The following is a 22,384-nucleotide window of genomic DNA, read 5'->3' on the forward strand; positions in this document are numbered from 1 at the left end:
TGGGGGGTGTCTGTGCACGTTTCCCGGGTGGAGGGCATCGGTGTGGCCCTGGGGCACGGACAGAGAGCCGCGGGGAGGGGGGTTGGTGGGGGAGGGAGGGTTTGGAGATGGCGGTGGGATGCCCTGGCCCCGGCTGTGCCCAGTGTTAGCGTCGTGCTGGTGTTTTAAAAGGCATGAGCTGAGCGTCGGGGTCTGCTGTGCTCAGAGTTGGATAAATAGCAAGGGGAGGGCAGATGGGAGAGGTATAAAGAGGGAAGTGGTTGAAAGGAGTCAGCAAAAAGCTGTGTGGCAGGCAAGGTGTGCTGAAACATTGGCTCTGGTGTGTCCGGGTTGAGTAGGTAGCTGATCATAACAAGGACGTAGCTGGCACTGACAGTCGTGTTGTCTTTCCGTGCTCTGCTGTACAAACACACACGCACTTGTTGCAGCAATCAACAGCAGAAGCCTTCTTGCTTTTCTTTCAGATATGGCTCCATACTATGAAGCCCTCTGCAAGTCTCTGGAATGGCAGATAGACACCGATCTGTTGAACAAAATGAAGAAAGCGAATGAGGAAGAGTTGAAACGACTTGACAATGAATTAGAAGATGCAGAAAAGATCTTGGGGGAAAGTGAAATCCGAGACGCAATGATGGCCAAAGCTGAGTACCTGTGCAGGATTGGGGACAAGGTTGGTTCATGGCAGAGGGTTTATGGACTCATATTAAAAACACTGCAACGTAATCCTCTTAGCTAGGCAGGTTGCATTGAGCACTGGGTGACTTACCAGTGTGTTCTCTTTATGGCACACCTCAGACATGGGTGGGAAATAGGGGAAGCTGTGACTGAAATTTAAATTCTCTAGAGAAAAACAAGTAGTCCTTGAAAGAAAAAATTTTTTTGAAAAGGGAAAAAGTTATTTTCCATTTGGAGATGTTATTTTTCACTTTCCTTGTGTCTTTTTAAACTTTTCTAAACTATTTACATAGTCAAACTTAATTTCAAGTGATAGTGTTCATTTTGCTTAGATGTACGAGATCTATGAGGAACGGCTCTTTTAACTTGATTTAAACTTTGGTTCTTTAAGATAATTCAGACTACCTAATGCTAAAGTTCTGTGGGAAACTGAAAAGGTTACGCCTGTCAGCAGAAGACAGTGCATATACTTAGGACAGACATTTTGTAAATATTCTAGGTGCTTTTAACATTCTTATCACAGAAAATGCTGTTTTGTTAGGAGGGAGCTCTGACTGCGTTCCGCAAGACTTACGACAAAACTGTGGCCCTGGGACATCGTCTGGATATCGTGTTCTATCTTCTAAGGATTGGCTTGTTTTATATGGATAATGACCTCATCACACGGAACATTGAAAAGGCAAAAAGGTACTGCTTGGGTTGTTAGAGTGCACTAAAGCACTTTTGAGACTGTAGCAAAAGAAGTGGAAGATAAATACCTTGCTGACAAGAAATGACTAAGACTGATTGTGAGACAGAATCACAGAGTGGTGGGTGGGTGTTACCCTGTACTAGAGAGCTTTCTATTCCTGGATTTTTAAGGTGGAAAAGAAAGGTTAATGTTTTGTGTCAGCCATCTTTTAGCAGCTTACTTGATTTGACTTTGTAGCCCACTCCCAATTTTCTGTTCTGTAGCTGTTGGAAGACAAATAACTTCAAGTGTGATTAGATTGTACAACAAAGTGCAGTGCAGGATTCCCAGCTGAATCCAGCTGCTGCCAGTGCCACCCAGCTGGCTCTGTGAAGTGCCAGCTTTTCATCTAGAAGCAAGAGCCCGTTGCCAGCATGGCGTGTTTTGGGGCAGCTCTCCTTTCTGCATTTCCACTACTAGCTTCACCGTCTCTGTGCTCCCAGCATTTTGAACTTCAGTGGTTCCTGTAGCAAGCTGCAGTTCCCAATCTCTGCTAGTGCCATGAGAGACCAAGGCAGAGGGTCTTCCCAGTTACCGTGTTCCTTGGGCAATGATTTTTTGCGTTGCCTTCTCAGCAGATTTTGTCTTGGCCTATGCTCCTGCTTGTAGCCACATCAATTTTGTGTTAATATGATTCTTGAAAAGTGCCAATTAAATTTTTTCTATGCTGCTAGTTGGACAGCTTTGATTTTAGCAGCAAAGGCAGTGGGAATATGTTGCCACAGCTGAGGTTGACACTAAAATTTACCTGCACATCTCAAAAGTCTGTTGTCACAACTTAAGAGGCTGTAAACTTTTCCTTTCAGCTTGCATTGTGCAAAAGCATCTGTCCTCTCCTGTCCCAAGGAAGCCACTTTCCTACCTGCCAGGTGTACAAAGCCTGGACTGTTTCAACAAGCTGTAACATAAAACAAATTATTCTTTAACCACATGGTGTCAGCTGAGTTATTGTACTTCTTTCATATAGCTTATTACATAATACCTCTATATAAGTAAATATTTCTTTTTGTCTTATTTTAAGTCTAATAGAAGAAGGAGGAGACTGGGACAGGAGAAACCGTCTCAAAGTGTACCAGGGCCTTTACTGCGTAGCTATTCGAGATTTCAAACAAGCAGCGGAGCTCTTCCTTGATACAGTTTCAACGTTTACATCCTATGAACTTATGGATTACAAAACATTTGTGACATACACTGTCTATGTCAGCATGATCGCATTAGACAGGCCTGACCTTAGGGAAAAGGTAAGGAAAGCAGATGAAAATACCGGTTCAAACAGACACAGCCTTTCTTTAACCAGTTTGTCTCCAGGCTGAAAGTGATGGTATTCAGACATGTTTGTTTCCTTTCAGGTTATTAAAGGAGCAGAGATTCTGGAAGTGTTACACAGTTTGCCAGCTGTACGACAGTATCTCTTTTCTCTGTACGAATGCCGTTACTCAGCCTTTTTCCAGTCATTAGGTAAGGCTGTGTTTTGTCCTACAACACTATCTCAGGCGCTTCAGTTTTTTTGTTTCAGATCATACACAACTTCTGTGGAGCAGCTACAGTTTAGAACTAGAACTACTTTATGCAGGAAAAAAGAGATTTTCTTTTTGTCAACAGTGACCTAAGATTTGCTGCTGTTTGATTTTTTTAAACAAAGAAAAATTTCGCACACAGTGAGCCTTATGAAAGGTGACATCTGATTATCTGGAAAAGCATTTTGAAAATGGCTATGGAACACTGGCTTACTTGACGAGCTAGGTCAGATGGGAAAGCTTTGAAAGGTTTTATCTTTGAAAGAAGTTGCAAAACCTGTAGTCTAAAGGCCCTGAAATTTCAACCTGTAAAAGAAGTTACATAGAAGGTTTTCATTGTGGTTACCATTGGCTTTCTGCTCTGGTTTCTATGTGAAGAGAAGCTTTTCAGAAAACTCTTATTCTTCCCAGTTCTCAGACTGCTTGTTTTCTGTCTGTGAGATTTAGAACAGGAGAAAGTAAGATATTTAGAAAAAGTAAAAGAGAATCCTTCATTTTGTGGAAGACTGGGCCTGATGAGATTAAGAGCTAAGGGCAACATTGTTTAGTGCTGGCCTTACCACTGAGAACTAAAACTGTCAGGAGAAAAAGTGTCTTCAGTGCCTAGAAATCCTTGTAACTAATTTAAGAGCTGGTACCAGAAAATTACTCTTATTTCCTTACCCAACTTTGCATTAACAATGTTTCTTCAATTAATTACACACAAGGTACTGCTTGTTTCCCAGCAGCACATTGCTCTGATGTAACAACAGATCCCAGCACGTGCCTTTAGTAGCAGTCCCCCAGCAGGAGAGGCGAGACTAGCTCACACCCTGAAAGAAGGATTCTCTGCTGACGTACAGGGTCGTTAGCTTTGCCACAATATTGTTTGCATGTTTGCTTCTGGTTTTAGAACTGATACAGATTATACAAACTTTCTTCTCTTTAGTGTAGAATGCCTTCCATATCCTGAATTATGCAAGAACACAGTATAGTTGTGTTCACACTGATTTCTTATTAACTGGTGCTGTGTGTTTTATTTACATAATGGGTATTGTACATTTCTTAGAGATTACTGACTCATTTACTTTATTTTTTTTTAATTTTTAGCTGTTGTAGAGCAAGAGATGAAGAAGGATTGGCTGTTTGCACCTCACTATCGGTACTATGTACGGGAAATGAGAATTCACGCGTATAGCCAGCTCCTAGAGTCTTACCGGTCATTGACATTAGGATACATGGCAGAAGCATTCGGAGTCAGTGTAGAATTCATAGATCAGTAAGTTATTCGGCGTCACTTTATACCTTTTAATTATTTACAATAATCTCATTATGAATAAAAATCTTTGTTCTACCTTGATTCTAAACACGCCACGTTATGTTTCTATGGAAAAATTTGGCTAAATTTAAGTGAACTGTATGTTTCAGTAAAGAAAATAATTTGATTGCAATCTCTCATGATGACTTCCATGAGAAATGAGTCTTTTGTTAATAAAACTTTGTTCTTTATACTGCTATTTCTATGGACCATCGTAAGCTATGAAACTTAAGCTTTTTAGAGGATGATTTAGTTCACAACTATGTGAAAACTTAGCTGTTACAACTCTGGGGATCTCCACATTTTATGTACCCTACAAGTCCCCTTTTTTAGTTTTAGTTGCTTTCTGGTACAGGGACAGGATCTGATGTTTTTCACTTAAATCAACCAGGTGCTGCAGTGTCAATTTGCAATTGTTTTCTAGTGTAAAACCAACAGATTTATATCATGATGAGAACAAAGGTGAAATGAGAAATTGACTCTTATGTATATAAAAGGCTTTGTTTCAAATGCCTGCCCAAGAGTAATTCTTCTTTCATAGACAAGTTTCAGATTTTCTAACATAGAAAAGTGTTACAGAACTATAAATGCTCCTTGAAACATTCAGAAATTAATTAAAAGGTGTTTCAAGAGAAACCAAATACCATTCTATTCAAAGGTAAATGTTCTAAAGTCATACCTGTTCTTATGCTTCCCAGTAATTTATTACTAGTTTTAACTTGTCTTACTGTTATTTTCTTCTACCATCAGCAATGTGCTGTAGACCAGCAGTTGATTAAGCAAAATAATATTTTTTAAACAGCAGCATATTTAGAACTAGTTGAGGATAGGGAACTATTAAGAATTGACTGGCATGAAGATATTTCCATCAGGGTAAGTTCCAAATAGGCATACTACATGACTGCTGCCTTTGAATATGAAAAGTAGTTGATGCTAAGCTAAAGTGAGAAGTTTCACTAACTCAAGCATGACAATCTGTTCTGAGAAGAAAATAAGATGGTTTGTATTCAGATCACTAGAATGATTATTCTTGTGCACAACATCCAAGCTTTAATAAGATGAGGATGCATAAGATGCCTTATGAAAATATGTAGGCTGTTGCTTCAGAAATATCATGTGGTGACAACGTTGTTTTGTAATAGCAGGTTCAGTGCTGCTGGGTCTACAAGTCCTTGGTGAAGCATGATTTAACCAACTTTTTTTTTTTTCTTTACTTAGGGAGCTTTCAAGATTTATTGCAGCTGGGCGATTACACTGCAAAATAGACAAAGTAAATGAGATCGTAGAAACTAACAGGTATGCTATTAATTCCTAGAAACCATTTTTGACAGCCCAGTTGAACTCTCTACATTTTGATGACACTTAGTACAGAAATGTAAGTGGCTTGGTGTAAAACATACTCTCACTTCTAAAAATATTTTTTTTATCCCTAGGCCTGATAGCAAGAATTGGCAGTACCAAGAAACCATCAAGAAAGGAGATTTGCTGCTAAACAGAGTTCAGAAACTTTCCAGAGTAATTAATATGTAATTTTTTTAATGCAAGGGAATGCAAAATTTAGATGTTTAAAACATTTTGGAAGTAACCTATAAATATATTGTATAACTTGGTATACTGTAGGCAAAAAAATTACTAGCAAGAGAGGTAGTGTTTTTACTTTCCACTTCATTATGTAAACAATGTTCTGTTTTGGTGTATGGATCTCTGTTCATTTATTAAATCTATGATACCGTTGGTGATCTCTTGTAATATATTGTGTTCCTTTACTTGTCTGTGTATATAGTGTTCAGTATTTAATAGCAAAGCAGGGTCAAGGTCTGTGAACAGAGAGAACTAACGTCAATTCTGTGCTTGCTTTTTTAAGACTTCTTTTTTGAATCAAAAGTGAAAAGGACCAGTTGCAAAATAGTAAAGTAGCCAAAAATTTTAGTTGAGATTAATAGGATGAACTCTTGCTACAAGAGGGTTACAGCTTAGGGGAGAAGGCATAAGGACACAAATGACTGTGGCGAAGCAGTAATACAACCACAAAAACTGTAAGGACTGTAACTTTGGGAACATCTTTAACTGAAGTAGCCTCTCCCTTAAAATGCCGTTTTTGCTAGCTGTTGAAAAGGCAGTCAGCACATGAGCAAAGCATTACCTTTGTAATTACTTCCTGTGTTAGATTTGCAGATGTCAAAATGATGGTAGGAACAGTGGAAGATACTACTGCTGTTTGACACAACTGATCAAATGCTGTAGGGAGTTACGATTTCTTTCTTCACAGCTGTTGAGGAATAAGTGTTTCAAGTCGGCTGCTGCCATACTGATGACACATGGTTTCTGGCCGTAGCAGAGCCTACGGCAGCAGCTGTTTACCCTGCTTGCTTGGCTGGGCTTGAGGTTTTTTTTTTCTCCTTCCAAAGAAAGTCTGTGACTTAGTTCTGTGAGCTGTTTGATGCCACTGCACTTAGAATCCATTTACTGTCTGGATTCATTGTGACTTTAATGCTTGAAGTAACACCAACAGGTAGACATACCCACAGAATGATCCTGACATTGGGAAGCTGCTGTGCAACAGCTAGGACAGCGTGGAATTTCACATGCCCGCTCCTCTTAATGCAAGATCACGGAGGATCTCCCATCTTTGAATCACTGCCACCTGCCCAAGGTTAGACTCCACAGACATAATGTTGAGGGGACATTAATATTCTCCGTTGAACTGTTCTGAAACTCAAAATATGACCTAATGATTTTTGATTTTCGTTTACTACTTACTAAAAGCTATTTTGGTTTTTTTACCCCAAGTAGTAGCTAGTTTTAAAAATTTAAAATTCAGACAGTACTAATTAGAAGAAAATTCTGACCATCAATTTCTTTACAATAGTGAGAGTAATACAAGAGAACCCTAGTTTGTTTACCATGTGGTCAGCTAGTGATTCTGTATTTTGTGTTCACGCGTCTATCACTTCCTATAACATTTTAATTAATTTCAGCCAATATTCAGATTTTTCAGAGCTGCAATAATCTCTCTGTTTTTCTAGATCTGTTCCATGTCAGATACAGTACAGCTAGCTCGCAAGACTTGAGTTCTGGATGCCTTCTTTTCCACCTTCCATACATGCAAATTGTTCAGCATATCAGAAGACCACACTCCAGACAGTATGGGCCATAAGCTTCACTGAATTGAGGGATTTCATTTCTGGTGCACAGATGAATTTTCCTTTCCAACGAATTTGTACTTGAACTGGCTTTAATTAACTATATCAAAGCTTTACAAAATAAATCTTAGAATTTCCATTCAGCTTCTGTATTACCATATATATTTTTTACTCTAAATTGAAGGGAATAGAAACTTACTCGAGAAAGCTAGACTAACATAGGCTTCATGCACTCGAGAAATCTTGCTGCTCTTTTAGTGTAAGAGCAGCATAAAAAAAGGAAGCTACTTCATGAGGAAAATAAAAGTATTACTAAAGATTCTTAGTGTGCTGTAAGATAGTTGGAGCTTTCACTTTTTATTTTATTCTAACCATCACTATCCTGTGGGAGCCAAACATTTCAGAATCTGGTGTTCTCTGCTCAGGTAGGTGAAAAAACAATGTTCAAAACCAGAAGTGCGCATATCCTACCAGAGCAAAATGAGAATTTATTTTCAATGTGCCTCCAATAAATTAGTTCTAGTACAATTCTTAGTCAAGACGTTGGCTTTATCTAGAAAGACGCTAATTGCACTAGAGACAATTATTAAAGACCCACTTTAAAGATCGTGACTTGCCTTGCTCATTTTCTGATCTTGGCCTATGTCCTGCGAAGGAGGATCGGAGAGGAACCTGTAGGGCTTCTTGACAAAGCTTTCTGGGCCAAGACCTGGCAGAAAAGAGTCACAGCAATTTTATCTGAAATTGCTTTTGTGCAGCAATTCACCCTCTCAGCCATGCCAAATAGTGGGATAAAGTTCTGGAGAGTTGTAGGGAAGGACAACAACTCCTGCTACAGCTGGATGCACAAAGCTTAGCCAGAGCAGTTAGTTATTGCTCTCTTGAGAAAAGAAAAAGCAACCTGGTACATAGTAATTTTGCAGCGTAGGAATGCTGAGGGTCCAGGCTTTGAGCTGATCAAGTGAGAGCCATGAGCAAGGGCATAATTTTCTCCATCGTTTTTAACTGCTTCCTTCAATTTCCACAGCAAATCAAAAGCAATAGGATTTATACTTTCTTTAAACCCTGAAGTAACTTCAAGTTACCTTTCACTGTCCCATGGTCACATCAGTTTTACCTTTTTCATCTATTCCATCTCATGATTTCCATTTCTTTAACTCAATTGTGAGTGGCACCCCAGACACACCCATTCATGCTTTGGTCTTGACTCCCTTCCATGGATTTATAGTCCACATGCCAAAGTTGTACATTCTCTCTTGTAATTTAAGCTTGTGCAGTTCCTTGAACTAATGCCATTCTCCAATTTCACTTTGGAAGGCTGGCTTCGTACTAGCACCAAGGTAGCCAGAATCAGACACAGATTTCAAGATGCAGCGACAGCACAGGGACGCTTTCCGCCTCGCTCTGCAATGCACGCGCTGCCGTTAACCTGTGGGAACGCAGGAGGGAAGTTTAAGATCTAGCCTTGCAGACAAGAGACATGGTGCTTTTGAAAAAAAGTCACCTGCTGTGGATGGGGACACAGGTAAAGGGAGCTCAGCTGCACAATGGAGGACAAAGAAGCTGCTAAACTGAAAGAAAGCTTTTGTACTGACGTGGCTACAGATGTCAACTCCAGTCATTTCCATGGGCTCGGACAAGGTTTTTACACTGCATTTCTCAAGCCAGTCTTTGTCCTTTACAATAAGGTTTGACTGCAGGTTAGTCTGAACAACTTCAGAAAAGGTTTTTGAGATTCCCCTGAAGTTTGGTGGGCCAGAAAAAAAACGAAACCAAAACAAGCATATGCCACTTTTCCATGACAAAGATCCCATGCTGCTCCTTAGGAACAAATCCAGCAGCTAACGCAGTTCTTAGCCAAAGCACTGAGAAAAGCATTCAGTCACATTAAGGGTCCCGTGGTGAATCCTACAAGCCACGTGTGTTTGATTATTTGTTGCAGCAGAATGTGATAATACTGAACCAAAAGGAATTTGCATTTAAATAAAGCCAATTGCAAGCCCTCGTATTGGGTGTTTCGGTAGTTGGCATAAGCATCATGGCCACGGAACGCTTTAGCCTACAAAGGCGACGGGTGCCAGGGCCGTTCGCTGCCAGCTGGGCTGTACACAGCGTGGGCACCGGGCCAGCTGCACACCCCTGCCTCCAGAGCCGCACGTGCTGCTGGTGCGGGACCGGGATTCAGGAGCTGTTCTGCCAAGGGCAGGTTGCAGCCTTTGAGCCCAACACGGCTGCATCAGAAGGCTGACACCTCCGGGGTTGAAGGACACATCACCAGCTTCCATTTTAAATGTAAAGGGCATCAACAACACGCACACGTGCACAAAAGCGCACACACCGAGAACCTCTGACATTTGGATTTGCATTGCACGCACTATCAGGCTCAAACTCCTCCACCACCAAGTAACTCTTCCCAAATATAAACTGGAGTATTTTCCTATGAGACAATCGGTGACAGGGGACAAACTGCTTTCTAGCCACTTCAGGGAAGCCTATGGTTACTGGCTTCCACTGCAGCACCTGGTCGGAGGCATTTTTCATGACAAATCCCATTACAGAACCGATCGAGTTGCTGGGAGAAGTGATAACCCCCCCAGCAGCTCTCCTCTCTGCCCCATACCCCCCAAGCAGCTCTCCGAGGTCAGGCAGAGCTCTGAGATACCCCAAAGAACTCAGGGTTATACAGGATAAGTGCAACTTTTTTCCTCTTTCTTCACCTTACCCATTTTAGAGAATACAGAACCTTATTATAAATGCAGAATTAATCCTTCAATTCTGGCGCAGATGCAACCAGCTCAAGAGTCACGAACTTGCCTGGGTGCGATGCCAAGCAGAGAGCTCTGCTCCGCGGCGCGAGCTCCCATCTCCTGCACGCTCCGTGCTGCTGTCACTTGTACAGCACAACCAGCTTCAGTGCCAACAGTTTATAGGCTGGAGCAGAAATTAGAAATTGCTACTAGAAAAGAAAGATATTTGCAAGAAGGTGAGACAAAAAACCTTCAGTCAACACAAAAGGTAAGTTAAATGTAGGAATATCAGAAATACTCATTATAAATAATGGCAAAGCAGAACCTGCTTGCTGCCTGACCCCCCATTTATATGTTGCAGCATTTATTCCAAATACTAAAGAAAACGTTGTTCTTACTGTTGTAAGAGAAAAAGAAAGAAAGAAAAAAAGAGAGATGAAAGGAAGCATTGCCACGGATGTAACTATGGATTCCTGTCCCACCACCAGGAGTTTTACCGGTTTTACAAACAGCTTCTCAGAAGTCATCCACCACCCGCAAGTCCCAAGACACACGCACAGGAAAGCCCGCAAGAGGGTTTAACTTGTTGAATTCACCCAGGGGATTCTTTAAACTATGAAAACATGGAAGACGCTTTTCTGGAAGGAAACAACCACGATAATTCTGTAACATACCACATTTGGGGCTGAAAAAGCTGCTTCTCATTATTCTACTTAGAAAACAATATAAAGTGTGAACCTTAGGTAACACAATGTCCTTTGCGCAGGAAAAATGCTGTGGTGTTGGTAACGGCACCTCGCAGACACAGGGACCGCAACCCTGCGGTACGTAAGGACCCGATCCTACCGGGCTGGCTCTGTAGCTGCTCCCGCAATGCTGAGGCACGGGGACAGAATTTGACCACATCCAATTCTCTGAAATTAGTTCACATACGCACCGATACAGGTCATGTTTTCCTTTAATGGTGAATGATTTGTATAATGAAGCAGAAACATATAATGTATTCCATGCAACCAACCTCATTTATTGAAAAGTCCTAATTTTATTGCCTTGTTTAGTAACATGTTTGTTCAACAAACTAATCTTTTTCATGAAGCAAAGCACAACTTTTTCTTATAAATAGTATAAATTATTTTATTTACAGAAACTTGTTACAAAACAAATAGACTATATATTTATTTTTCTTTTAAATATCCAAAGTATTTTTTTTCTATCCCATGACATTTGTTCATGTACTATACAGCAGCCAACACAGAGTTCAGCTGATCAGATGCTCTTGATTATGTATACAAATTATCAAACTATTCACACATTTTACACAGGAGATTGCTTTTAGAACCAGGCTCAACAGCGAGCAAGATGCTTTCAAGGCCTACATTCACATTGACTTTATGTAGTGCTCATTTTAAAATTATCTTTAAAACGTAAAATGTCTTGCACAAAAGGTAAAAATGATTATTTTCTGCTGAACAGTGAAACATTTAAGAATCTTTCTAAGCCCAATTCCCTCCTCCAGGACAGAATGAGTGAAAGACGAGAGAGAGATTCCTTGGCAAGAGAACTCTTACAGGAAGACAACTGCCTTAGAAATGTCATTTGGAAATCACATCTATTTTTTTTAATGGTTTTAAGAGGTACTTACTTTTTGTTTGCTTTGTTTTCCTGGAATACCAACTATTTTGAACATTTTCTAAATTATTTCATTTATGAATATCCCCCCCCTGCTCCCTCCCTTCCCAGAATGCGACAGTTAAATAAACTGCTGGTTAAAACCATCTTTAAACCCCTTGGCATTATATTAAATATGAGTTATCAATGGGATTGTTCCACCACAAGGTATTCTAATTAAAAGATTTTACAAAAGTTACCAGCATCATTTGCTTTCGTCAATCCATCTCATTAATTTCAGAAAAAATATATATGTATGTGTGCGTGTATATATATATACACACGCACACATACATAAATACACACACATATAATATATATAGGTGGAAAAAGCAAGCTCCAAAATTTCAACTGAACATTCAAGTCTTTTAAGGAGAAGCTGTCTAAACAGTCCAAGCTTAAAACTAGTTATAATCAGGCACTTTCAGTTTTTCCATTAGTCTTAAACCACATGAGACCCACACGAATGCGCACGCACACACACGCACACGAACACTAAAAAAAGAGAAGCAGTGTGTCACTTAACTAAATGTAGTCTTCTGGGAATCAGGCAACTGATAAGCAATGCCGGATCGACCATTTCGGCTCCGATCCTGCGCTCAGGTTCCCGCGGCAGAACCCGACCGCAGGACCCGGGCGATCGTTCGCTTGTATCCACTCCCGAGACATGAAAAGGGACACAGCTTTCACAAAACGGAGGCATCCCTTAAGTTGCAAAGTAGGCATGTTAACTATTGGCTTGGCAGTGAACCACTTCAAATTATAAAAAGGTATTTGCTTTTTTTTTTTTAATTAATTAATAAATAAATACTAGATGATCTCAATTGTACCAAAACTGGATATAAGAAAAAAAGACCTGTGCAAAAATACATATTTAAATATGTACAATCAATTAACAAAATATGTCTTCTGAAATAGGGATACTCCAATATTTATAATAGAACAAGAAATTCCAAAATAAAGATACAAAAGTATGTTTTTTTTTTTCCTTGTATAATTCTTTGTTCATCATTGCAGCAATTTTTTAGGTTAAGAAAACTGCAGGAGTCATAACGAGAAGTTGGAAAGACTATAAAAACTGTATCTCTTAAATTAATACCAAAATCTGTCTAGAAACAACCCAGCCACTGCAAATTCAAATTTGCAAGGAAAATTAATTTTAAGCTTCCTGAATTATTTACAGTAAGAACTATATGACAATAAAAGCTCCAGGAACAATGTTCTGCTTAAAAATCAAGATCTAAACCATAAGATTTAAGCAGGTCTATGCTCAAGGGCAGACAGAATTTACAATGTTCTAACTCTTTACTCCCAATGGCTTAAAACCACACGACGCAGGTGACTGCAGACCCTGGCTCTGGACGAGCAGCAATCAGGAATTCATTTTTCAACACGTCTGCATGCTATCGAAGGAGCACAAATTTGCCATTTATGCTTTCAGATCAACAGAACCTTAAAAAACCAAAAAAACAGAGGAGAGTTCGATCACAAACTGGCTACCATTCAATCTTGCCAAATTTTTGTTTCCTTTACCTTTGTGTCTATCAAGAGTCAAATTGCACTTGTGGCTGACGCTATCCTGAAGTGGAAGCTCTGCCGCAGGGACTTCATCAGAGCGTGGATTTCACTCCAAACGTGCAGGATTTAATACGCTTTGATTTCTCTTTGTGGCGTATCACTTTGGTTCCTTTTACGTTAAACCAATCGCAGTTCTAACAATCCTTTCAACAGGGCATCTTATTAAATACCAATTCTTTTGTTCCTGAAAAGTTGTCTTTTTTTTTTTTTTTTTAAAGTTTGCATAAGAAGTGTCTCTAGTACGTTGCTTTCTCATTGTGATCTTTTGTATCAATTCGAAGCTAAAGTGTCTGCATAGAGGCTTCTGGTTGTTTTGCTGTGTAACAATGATTTCAGAGCAAGTTCAGGTTAAACTGAAAGCATCGTTAGGTAAACAACTAAGCAACTGCTACTCAGAGTGGCTTTGGATTCCCTGATGTACTACTTGCCACCAGAACTGGGCAGAAGGCTGGGCTACACGAACAATTGGACAGGCTCAGATTGTCTCTCCTCAGCAATAGCTGGTGCCCCTTTAAGGCAGAAAAAAAATATCTTCTTGGTTAGGAATTTGTTTTCCTTTGCTTTGCCCCTTAATAAAAGTTTTGACAGTTTTGAGATTTTACCTAATGTTTAAAAACTTAACGAAAACATCCAGACGAATAAAATCATAATATAATAAGCCCTTTAGCGGAATTCACTTTTAAGGTGTTTTGAAGCAAGACAAAATATTTCCTAAAAATCAACGGGAATATATAAAACTGTGTAAAGCCCCCTTTACTCATAAAGCCCGGGCAGGTGTGGGATGACTGTGACACACACACCTGCGCTCTATGGTGAACTAGAACTAGGCTGTCAAATTGGTGTTTATTCCAGAATTTTGAAATAAAAAATCTTACTGAGTGGTTGAAAATGTAACATGTTAATGATTTAGTTATACAAACAGGGCATAAAGTAACTGGCTTTTATGTTTTTTAGAAAATACTTAAATACTTTAAATACTTAGTTTTAAAAGGGCTATTTTTACCAATACAGTTGTTATTTTTTTAAAATAACAAAGGCCTGTGGTATACAGTATAGGTCAATAAATACGTTCTTTGGGCATATAGTTTTGGAGGTTATTTGCCTTTGTCTGTTTGATGGTTTTGGATTTTATAAAAAACAAAATTAACTTTTATTGTCTTCTGCAGTCAAATATTACTCAAAAGAACAGAAAATAGGCTTTGTATCATGTGAGTACAACATGTTTATACTTGTTTTCTGAGCGATGGCCTCAAACAAGTTTTTCTGTTTTTTGTTGGGTTTTGGTTTTTTTAAACTCCTGATAGCTTCTTATCCCAAATTACTTGCAAAAGGCTGGGCAAAACACAGATTACTTTTTGAATTGTGCTATTTTTCTATTCCATTAATGGAACATTGCTATAAAAACACTAAAGCCATATTCCCTTCTTGAGGGCTTCTTCCCATTGTGCCTCACACATTTCTCCCCCTTGTCGCGGGGTCCTCTCCATTGAGGGTGTCTATCTGGTTAGCTATCACCTACAAAAGACACCATCAGTATAAAAATAAGTCCACAGTAACGTTTATTTCCCCCCAGAAAACATTCCTTTGCCCAACCAATCTATGTCAAATAGTGGCAAGATGATGTACTCCTATAAGTAAAATCTCACAGATTTGTAGCAAACAGTCCAGACCACCATTAACACTGATAAGAGCAAGTATGTGGCTGAACTTCATCCAGTGTCCATTTCTAGTATATTCACTGCTACAGACATGGCTTCAGGGAAATTCCTTGTTTAAGTGACAGTCCAGTAGATTTCCACACCTGAGGACCATGGGAAGTTGGGAAAAGTCAAGGCATCTTGGAGTCCAAAATTCCAAATAGAGGTTTTGCTTGTAGTGAAAATTGTCCAGTTTGTTTCTCACCACGGTGCATTCAGCTCTCAGGGACGCGCCTTTGGCTTTTGAACAAGCAAAAGAAAGAGAAAGATGAGTGAGCCAGCCTGTTATAGCAGACACCTTTAAAAGACATTTTCTGGATAATGAGAGCACATTTTGGGGAGAATCAGCAGGCACAATGTGACACCACTAACATGTGGTTAGCTCATTCGAGACTTGACAATTCTCGAGCTAGAGCTCTTTAAAGCTCCAACAGTTTCAGACATTATTCCCCTTCCTTAATGCACTCAAATTCTATTTCTCCTTTCTTTATATTGCACAGTTGAAATAGTAACTATTAGATAAGTACAAAAATAAATCCAGCCACCTGAACACCTTTTTTTTGGTACAGTAAACACAATACACAAATGGTGAAAATCTTCCTTTATGGCTGAAACTGAAAGTTCAGAAACCATTCTGAAAAAGCTCTTACTAACCTCCTAGCTCTCTAGGTACACAGATTTCAGGTTATTAGCACCAGGGGAAACAAGAAGTTTTTTGGGTTTTCAAACTCAAAAGATATAGTTGTATAGCTACTCTCTAAAATACCCTCTTCTATACTCTCCTCAAGTTGTATCACATTATTTTTACCCCTCCACGTGATCCTCCAAGCCAATTTGAAAAGAATTACTAAGAAGTCAGAGCTACTGGTTTCCAAGTTATCTCTCATCCTAATTTCTCAATAACTTTTTCTCCTGATACACTACTTTTCCAGTGCGATTTGTTGAAAAAAACAAAATCCCAAAGTAACTTTTAGAATGGGATCTTACGCATTTGTGAGATCTGCTTCCTCTATAGTAAATCTGTTTGCTTTACCAACTAAAAAGGTTTCTATCTTATTTATAACATTTAATCTTGTTATTACTAAGAAGTTAGTCAATGACACCTTGGGATAATAGGCTTATTTTATCACAGTATCACAGTTCTGTTATCAGCATCATTATGTTCTGCTTTGTAGAATGATTATTACTGACACAGAAACAAGAACTCAGGCTGATTTACTTTTTTTTTTTTAATGTGAGGACTGATTTTCATCTTCTGAGAGCAATTCACAGGCAACACCTAAGGTTTGTGCAACGTCATATTTAAGGTTATTTAAAAAAAAAAGCCACACTTTATGACAGTGTTTATAAAAATCTTGTGCAAATGTACTATAAAAGCACTCAAAATGAGAGTGGACAAATAAGAGACCTATCTTTTACTTGAGTAGGATCTGGAATTGGCTAGCTAATAATTAAGAGAACACCTGTAACATCAGCATATGAAGGGACATATTCATATTGGCTTAGTTCGAGACAAAATTTCATACCTGATGAAAAAGAGAATTGTTCATCAGCCCTTGCGTCCCTGGGATTGCACCAGTGTGTTTTGCATGAACATTGTTCACTGATGTCAATTTGGCAACTTTGTTTGATTTGCTGCTGCTGCTGCTGCTGTTTATGCTGCTTGAACCAGGTGAGCACTTTCTTTTCTTTCCTATTAATTTGTCAAGGGAAGTATGTGAATGTGAAAAACTGCTGTGTGAATTTACAGTCATCTCGCTGGACTGATGAACAAACGGCCCTAAGGAGAGCGTGGAGTCGCTGCTGTTCATCATCACACTCATTCTCTTTATTGATTCTGCAGGGCTTCCAGTCGGAGGACCCCTCCCTGATTGGTCATGTTTGAGGCTAACTGAGTTAGCTTTGCTAGTCATACAGTTGAGGCCAACACTGTGGGACGAAGCTGTCACTGATGGATGATAGGAGGTCCCAGAGTTTCCAGAGTTAACCACACAGTTTTTTCTAAAGGACTCTGTGGAATGAGAAGGTGCTAGCAGTGCGGAACTGTTTTTACGCTTCTTTCCTGAGCCGCTGCTGCTACTGACGCTGCCGGTGCTGTTAGAGGTGCCACTGCCAGCAGAAGATTCCTTAGGTTTGAAAGATTTGCTGGATTTAATTTTCTGAGGTTTGCTGGGCATAGGTGAAGGTACAGAGGAAAGCACTGTAGGTGTTGAAGGGGATGAAGACACTTGTCTTGATTGCATACTGCAGACGGGATCCACTGCACCCAAAGCAGCAGGGTTGGCATTTAGTGTCGTTCCATGTGATGGTACCGATTTATTATTCAGAGACACACAGGAAGGAGATACCAATGCTGGCGATGACATAACCGTGGTGGGTAAGAGGAAACCTGCTGCACTGACACCGTACTGTGAAGCAGGCAGCGAGTTTGTCCGATGTGGTGCACGAACTGATGCTGTGTTACTAGATGCTGGAGGAATTTTCCTGCGGGTGAAGAGAAGAAACGAAAACCTACATAGCTACCGTGCTTCAGAATAACACCCAGTCTAATGATGCTACATGAAAGTGACTGTACCTTGAAGCTGACTGATGCCACCAAAATGTTTTATTAAATTAGTAGTTAATTGTTGCAAAAATGCAAAGCACAGACTATCAACCTTTGATCTGATCAATCTGAACACGAGATTACTGGTTTTTAACTGGAATCACAGGCTTCATGTATTTCTACAATACGAAGAAGAATGAGAACTCTTTCGCTTTTACTCACTTCCACATCTGTGAATTAAGATGCTTCTCCAACATGAAGTCAAGTGCACATCGAGTATGGTTCCACCGCTTGTCAAACACATAATAACCTCTTCCAATTTGCCGACTACCAAATGTGCAAAACTGAAAGACAGATTTTTATTGGTGTTTTCTACTCTCAGTAACAACTCCGTGAATAAGAATGCACTTCTTTATATATAAATATTGCTAAACAAATATGCTTTTAGATGTTCAAATCAAGGATTTAAAAAACTGAATTTTTATTTCTATGGTATAACAACTACTTTAAATTTTTTGCCTTGGTATATTGGGATCATTTTCTTCCCATTTGATACTCTTTTGGGTTGGGGTAGTGAGGACCAAACATATTTCTTTAGCATGTTTACTTTGCAACTACAGTTAAACCTTCACCGCCTACTAGGCAACACAATAATATTCTTAAAATCTATGAGAAAAAAAAAAATCACATACCCAATGGAAAACCACCCTTAAAACCCCCAGGTAATTTGTTTACAAGCTCAGAGCCCACGAGAGATCACGGTTAACTTTGACTTAAAACGTACAGCGGCTGGTTGAGGATGATGACCTGAATAATGACAATCCAGTTTTTCAACAGGCTCTTCTTTTTCATCACATTCTCCCTCATCACTGGATAACCGAGGTGCTGGCTCAGCTGCAGGCAAGGGAGGGTGCGGGGACTCATGGACAGAAGGAGACTCACTAGGGGCATTTCCACTGTGCTGGGCTGGACAGCCTGGAGGCCTGGGCAAGGCAAGCAGTCAAAGTGTTACTAAAGTAAGTGTAGTTAAAAATTCCAAGCTTAAGTGCTTACTGTGACTGACAGCAGGAAATCCACATTAACAGATTTCTGATATTTTCCATAGTCTCACAACACATCTGCTGAGAGGAAGGACAGGATGTACAGCAGCCCTGGAAAAGCAGCATTGCCCCATCGTTGCTGAACTGCTTTCATTGATGCAAGCCAGCTTCTACTATTTCAAACCCCAAACTCTCCTCGCTGTGAGTTACAGCTCTGCACGTAATTGCTAACTGCATTCGGCCAGCAGGTCTAGAGCAAGATTGCTGCCCATCCGACAGATCCACATCGCTCTTTCAAAACCCACCTGGTGAAGCTAACAGTATCAATTTCATACCACTGGACCTGCAGATTTTCCTTACCTTGGAAGACTTGGGGGGTGAGGTTTGGGTTTATTAGGTAATAAAGGCTTTGAATCTGTAAGAGTAACTCCATGAGAATTTTGGTGCAGCTCCTGGGAAGTTTTAGTAGGTGAGGGATGTGGTTCCCTGAGAGGGGGCATCTGCTGATGATGATCCGAATGTCGAAGAAGTTCCTTTTCCCTGGTTTTGCTTTTGTGCTCAGCTAATAACACATCAAATCGTTTTCTTCGACCCTGTACAGCCCTCCGCTGGGTTAAGGAATGTGTCTGCAAAACCATGAATAAATCATTAATCCCAGGCTATTAGATTTGTGTAAATTAAACACACAAAACATGTTCAGAGCTCTAGAACAGACAAAATAATCAAACTTATGGTTTAGTAAATAAACGGACTCAGAAAACAAACTTTAAAACTCCTTTGAGGGTGACTGTATCCCTGTCTGATACAAAATAACAGAAACCAACAACTGAGTAAAAGGCTTCTTTCAAATTTATTTTTTAAAAGAAATTCCCAAAGTTGTTATAAGGTTAAGATTAGAATTTAAAATATTTTTACATCAAAATTTTAATTACCAACTAGTGCACGACCAAAAATACTAAATATTTACTTTCACTTATTAAAATATTTAATGCAACAATGTTTAAAATAGGATGTTTAGTGGGAGACATGAAAAATATTTATAAAAATACTTTGCTTCCTTCTGTATTCCTTGAAAACTAATGTAATCAAACAGATATTGAGGAATGCAAAAAAAAAAAATACAGCAGGATCCACAGTCACACAGAACTCAAAGGCCTTTGAGTGTCCTGAATACTACACATAGTAATATGTATATGTGTACATATGGCGCAAATCCTGAGTAAAGTGAAATAGATGGAAGTTAATTTTATGATTTGGTAGAGTCACATATAACACCTTTTTTCATGTGGCATAAAAGTTTTGATTGGGTTCATTTTTAGTAAGTAAAAATTATCATCACATAATTCAGATACAAAGAGCAATTCCAGAAAGTATTTTATGAGTAGATATAATTGCTGAGGAATTGCTGAGGAATATTTTTTTCTCTTTTACACTTTTGAGTTGCCTAGTTCTCTTGTAAAATCTTGGGAACTTTTCCCTCCTCTATTAGCAAAAACCAATTGCCTCCCCCTGTAATTCCAAAAGGGCAAAGTGTTCAAGTTCAGTTCCTCTGGATCATTAGTACCAGCTTCACTTACCTTTGTTCTGTAGGTGGTTTATTTACCAGATGCTTCTTCTACTGACAGTTTAGCTGCTTTGCAGGAACGTAGCTAAATATTACACAATTGCAGGGGATCCGAATTTTTAGTTCCTTGGGACTAAGTGATACCTGTCTGACCCCCAAGATTTTTGAACCAAAGGACACATTTCATGTGACCAAAAGTTTTAATGGATTGTCTGAGTTTCACCTCCAGGCACACTCCATGGCTTTTTCAGAAGACTAATTTCTGAGTTGGCTGGAGTCACACATCAAGCAGCATTAGCATTTACACAAATACCTCCTAAGTATCTGCTGCAGATTCTGCTGGAGGGAAAGGTTGGGGTGCGAGAGGGGAGGAGCTTGATTTATTTAAATCCTGCATAAACAAATAATACTTATGAGGAATAACTTCCTTCAACAGGTTGCCCAGAGGAGCTGTGGATGCCCCATCCCTGGAGGGGTTCAAGGCCAGGCTGGATGAGGCTTTGAGCAACTTGGGCTAGTGGGAGGTGTCCCTGCCCATGGCAGGGGGGTTGGAACTCGATCTTTAAGGTCCCTTCCAACCCAAACCATTCTACGTTTCTATGAATTTTAAAATTAATGATCTATGACCCAAAGGTTATCCCAAAAAAAAGAAGAATATGCTGGCCCCCTACTACGTACATGTGGAAAAACATAATCTGTCCCATGTCAACATTCATGTTTAAAGGGTTTATACAAAAATACAAATCTCTGGGTTACTTAAGAAATATGTTTTTGAATAATTAACTGAACTTAAAAAAAATTCCTTGTTGGTTGTCGGCAACATATTTGAAAGGTACCATCTACAGTGGTAATTACTGACAGCAAAAATTTGTAGTTTTCTGTTTTCTGTCATATTCCTCAGAAAACTGAATTAAAACTTTACATAATCTTATTCTGATTAAGACATCCTACCTTGCATGTCAAAGACCTAGTACAAGGTTTCCTGGTTTCCACATCAATGACACCACAGTATATATCAGGATCAAATTCTCTCTCTGTCAAAGGTACACAGTATTGAAAAGTTACAAAAGACATTTCAAAATACTAACATTCATTTTCATTATAAAAATTAACCATATTGGAAACTGTTTTCAAATGTAACACATGCAAATGTACAAATAAAAATGCACAATAAAACTGTACAAATAAAATTTTCTACACTCTCAGCAAGTTTATGCTGTGCTGAAATACAGATCTCAAGTCTCCAAAAAAAAAAAAAGAAAAAGGAGAAATTTACAGCTGTAAGGGACCCCAAAGGAAGAGTAGATCCTGCATGTTAGGATTAGAGGTCACCATCAATATGAACTGTGACAAACACATGGTGGGTTTTTTTGTTGGCTTTGGTTTTAAGAATATTTCTACAATTCTAGTAACACTCAAAGTTATTGTGTTTAAAAAGTGTAAAGAGCAGACTGGGTTTACATTTTTGAGTTTATGAGGTGCTAGTTGTTCCACTTTCTATGTAGACTTGGACCTTCCATACAGAAAGAAGGAAAAGAAAATCCTTAAAAGACAGTGGAAGAGCATAATTTTAAAACTGTAAGAACTGACAAGCCTTTGAGGTCTGTATGGTTTCTGAAACCAATAGGCACATTTCAAGTTGTTTGCATCCTTTAAGACTATGTCAAGTTACAGATTGAAATTCTAATATATAAAATGTAGGTAATTACAAGTTAGAAGTGTTTAATTTACTTCTGAAAATTATTTCTATGTATTCTATATATGTACATCTATATATACACTACTAAGAGGAATACAGCAAATAATAATAATTAAAAATAATTACCTGACAATCTTTTGTGTAAAAATTTCCTATTATTTGTATTTTCTTCAGGTTTCTTTTCCAAAAATGGAGGCACAGAGAGAAGACCTTTACCATTCAGTATCTGTCCAGGGGAAGGCAAGGGTGGCTTTGGTATTGAGGGACAATTAAGGCCAGTCTTTATTGAGGAACTCACAGTAGTAGAACAAGTTGGACCAACAGCAGCTTTCAGTTGGGCACCATCTATCTTTGGATGAATCTTTTCCACTTTGACAGATGGAGTCATACTGTTATTTATGATAAACAAAGGGGGGGAAAGTGAAAATTAGTCATAAATCATAAAAATTACTTTAAATGTTATTACTCAACAGTACTCTGATCT

The 22,384-nt window shown here is 39.0% G+C and overlaps 2 protein-coding genes across 2 annotated transcripts in view; one reads left to right on the forward strand and one right to left on the reverse strand.

Moving 5' to 3' along the window:
- Nucleotides 1-451: 451 nt before the first annotated feature.
- Nucleotides 452-5,968, forward strand: PSMD6 (proteasome (prosome, macropain) 26S subunit, non-ATPase, 6). The gene is made up of 7 exons (XM_010082790.1): nucleotides 452-670; nucleotides 1,217-1,362; nucleotides 2,427-2,646; nucleotides 2,755-2,863; nucleotides 4,012-4,180; nucleotides 5,438-5,515; nucleotides 5,653-5,968. The coding sequence occupies exons 1-7, from the start codon at nucleotides 467-469 to the stop codon at nucleotides 5,747-5,749; spliced, it is 1,023 nt and encodes a 340-aa protein (XP_010081092.1). The 5' UTR covers nucleotides 452-466; the 3' UTR covers nucleotides 5,750-5,968.
- Nucleotides 5,969-14,656: 8,688 nt separating this feature from the next.
- Nucleotides 14,657-22,384, reverse strand: part of ATXN7 (ataxin 7) — a 35,111-nt gene continuing 27,383 nt past the window's right edge. Inside the window, exons 3-10 of the mRNA XM_010082791.1 lie at nucleotides 22,027-22,289; nucleotides 21,153-21,235; nucleotides 18,998-19,263; nucleotides 18,382-18,580; nucleotides 17,820-17,941; nucleotides 16,579-17,536; nucleotides 15,157-15,292; nucleotides 14,657-14,870 (exon numbers count right to left, since the gene is read on the reverse strand). Of these exons, the coding sequence (XP_010081093.1) occupies nucleotides 15,275-15,292; nucleotides 16,579-17,536; nucleotides 17,820-17,941; nucleotides 18,382-18,580; nucleotides 18,998-19,263; nucleotides 21,153-21,235; nucleotides 22,027-22,289 (1,909 nt within the window). The 3' untranslated portion in view covers nucleotides 14,657-14,870; nucleotides 15,157-15,274. The remainder of the gene's footprint in view (nucleotides 14,871-15,156; nucleotides 15,293-16,578; nucleotides 17,537-17,819; nucleotides 17,942-18,381; nucleotides 18,581-18,997; nucleotides 19,264-21,152; nucleotides 21,236-22,026; nucleotides 22,290-22,384) is intronic.

The sequence above is a fragment of the Pterocles gutturalis genome, unplaced genomic scaffold (assembly GCF_000699245.1).
Source record: "Pterocles gutturalis isolate BGI_N339 unplaced genomic scaffold, ASM69924v1 scaffold2325, whole genome shotgun sequence".
Lineage (NCBI taxonomy): Eukaryota > Metazoa > Chordata > Aves > Pterocliformes > Pteroclidae > Pterocles > Pterocles gutturalis.

Coding starts and splice junctions, on each gene's coding strand:
- PSMD6 (XM_010082790.1), top strand. CDS start 467: ATGGCTCCATACTATGAAGCCCTCTGCAAGTCTCTGGAATGGCAGATA. Junction 1,363..2,426: donor AACATTGAAAAGGCAAAAAG/GTACTGCTTGGG, acceptor TCTTATTTTAAG/TCTAATAGAAGAAGGAGGAG. Junction 5,516..5,652: donor GAGATCGTAGAAACTAACAG/GTATGCTATTAA, acceptor TTTTATCCCTAG/GCCTGATAGCAAGAATTGGC.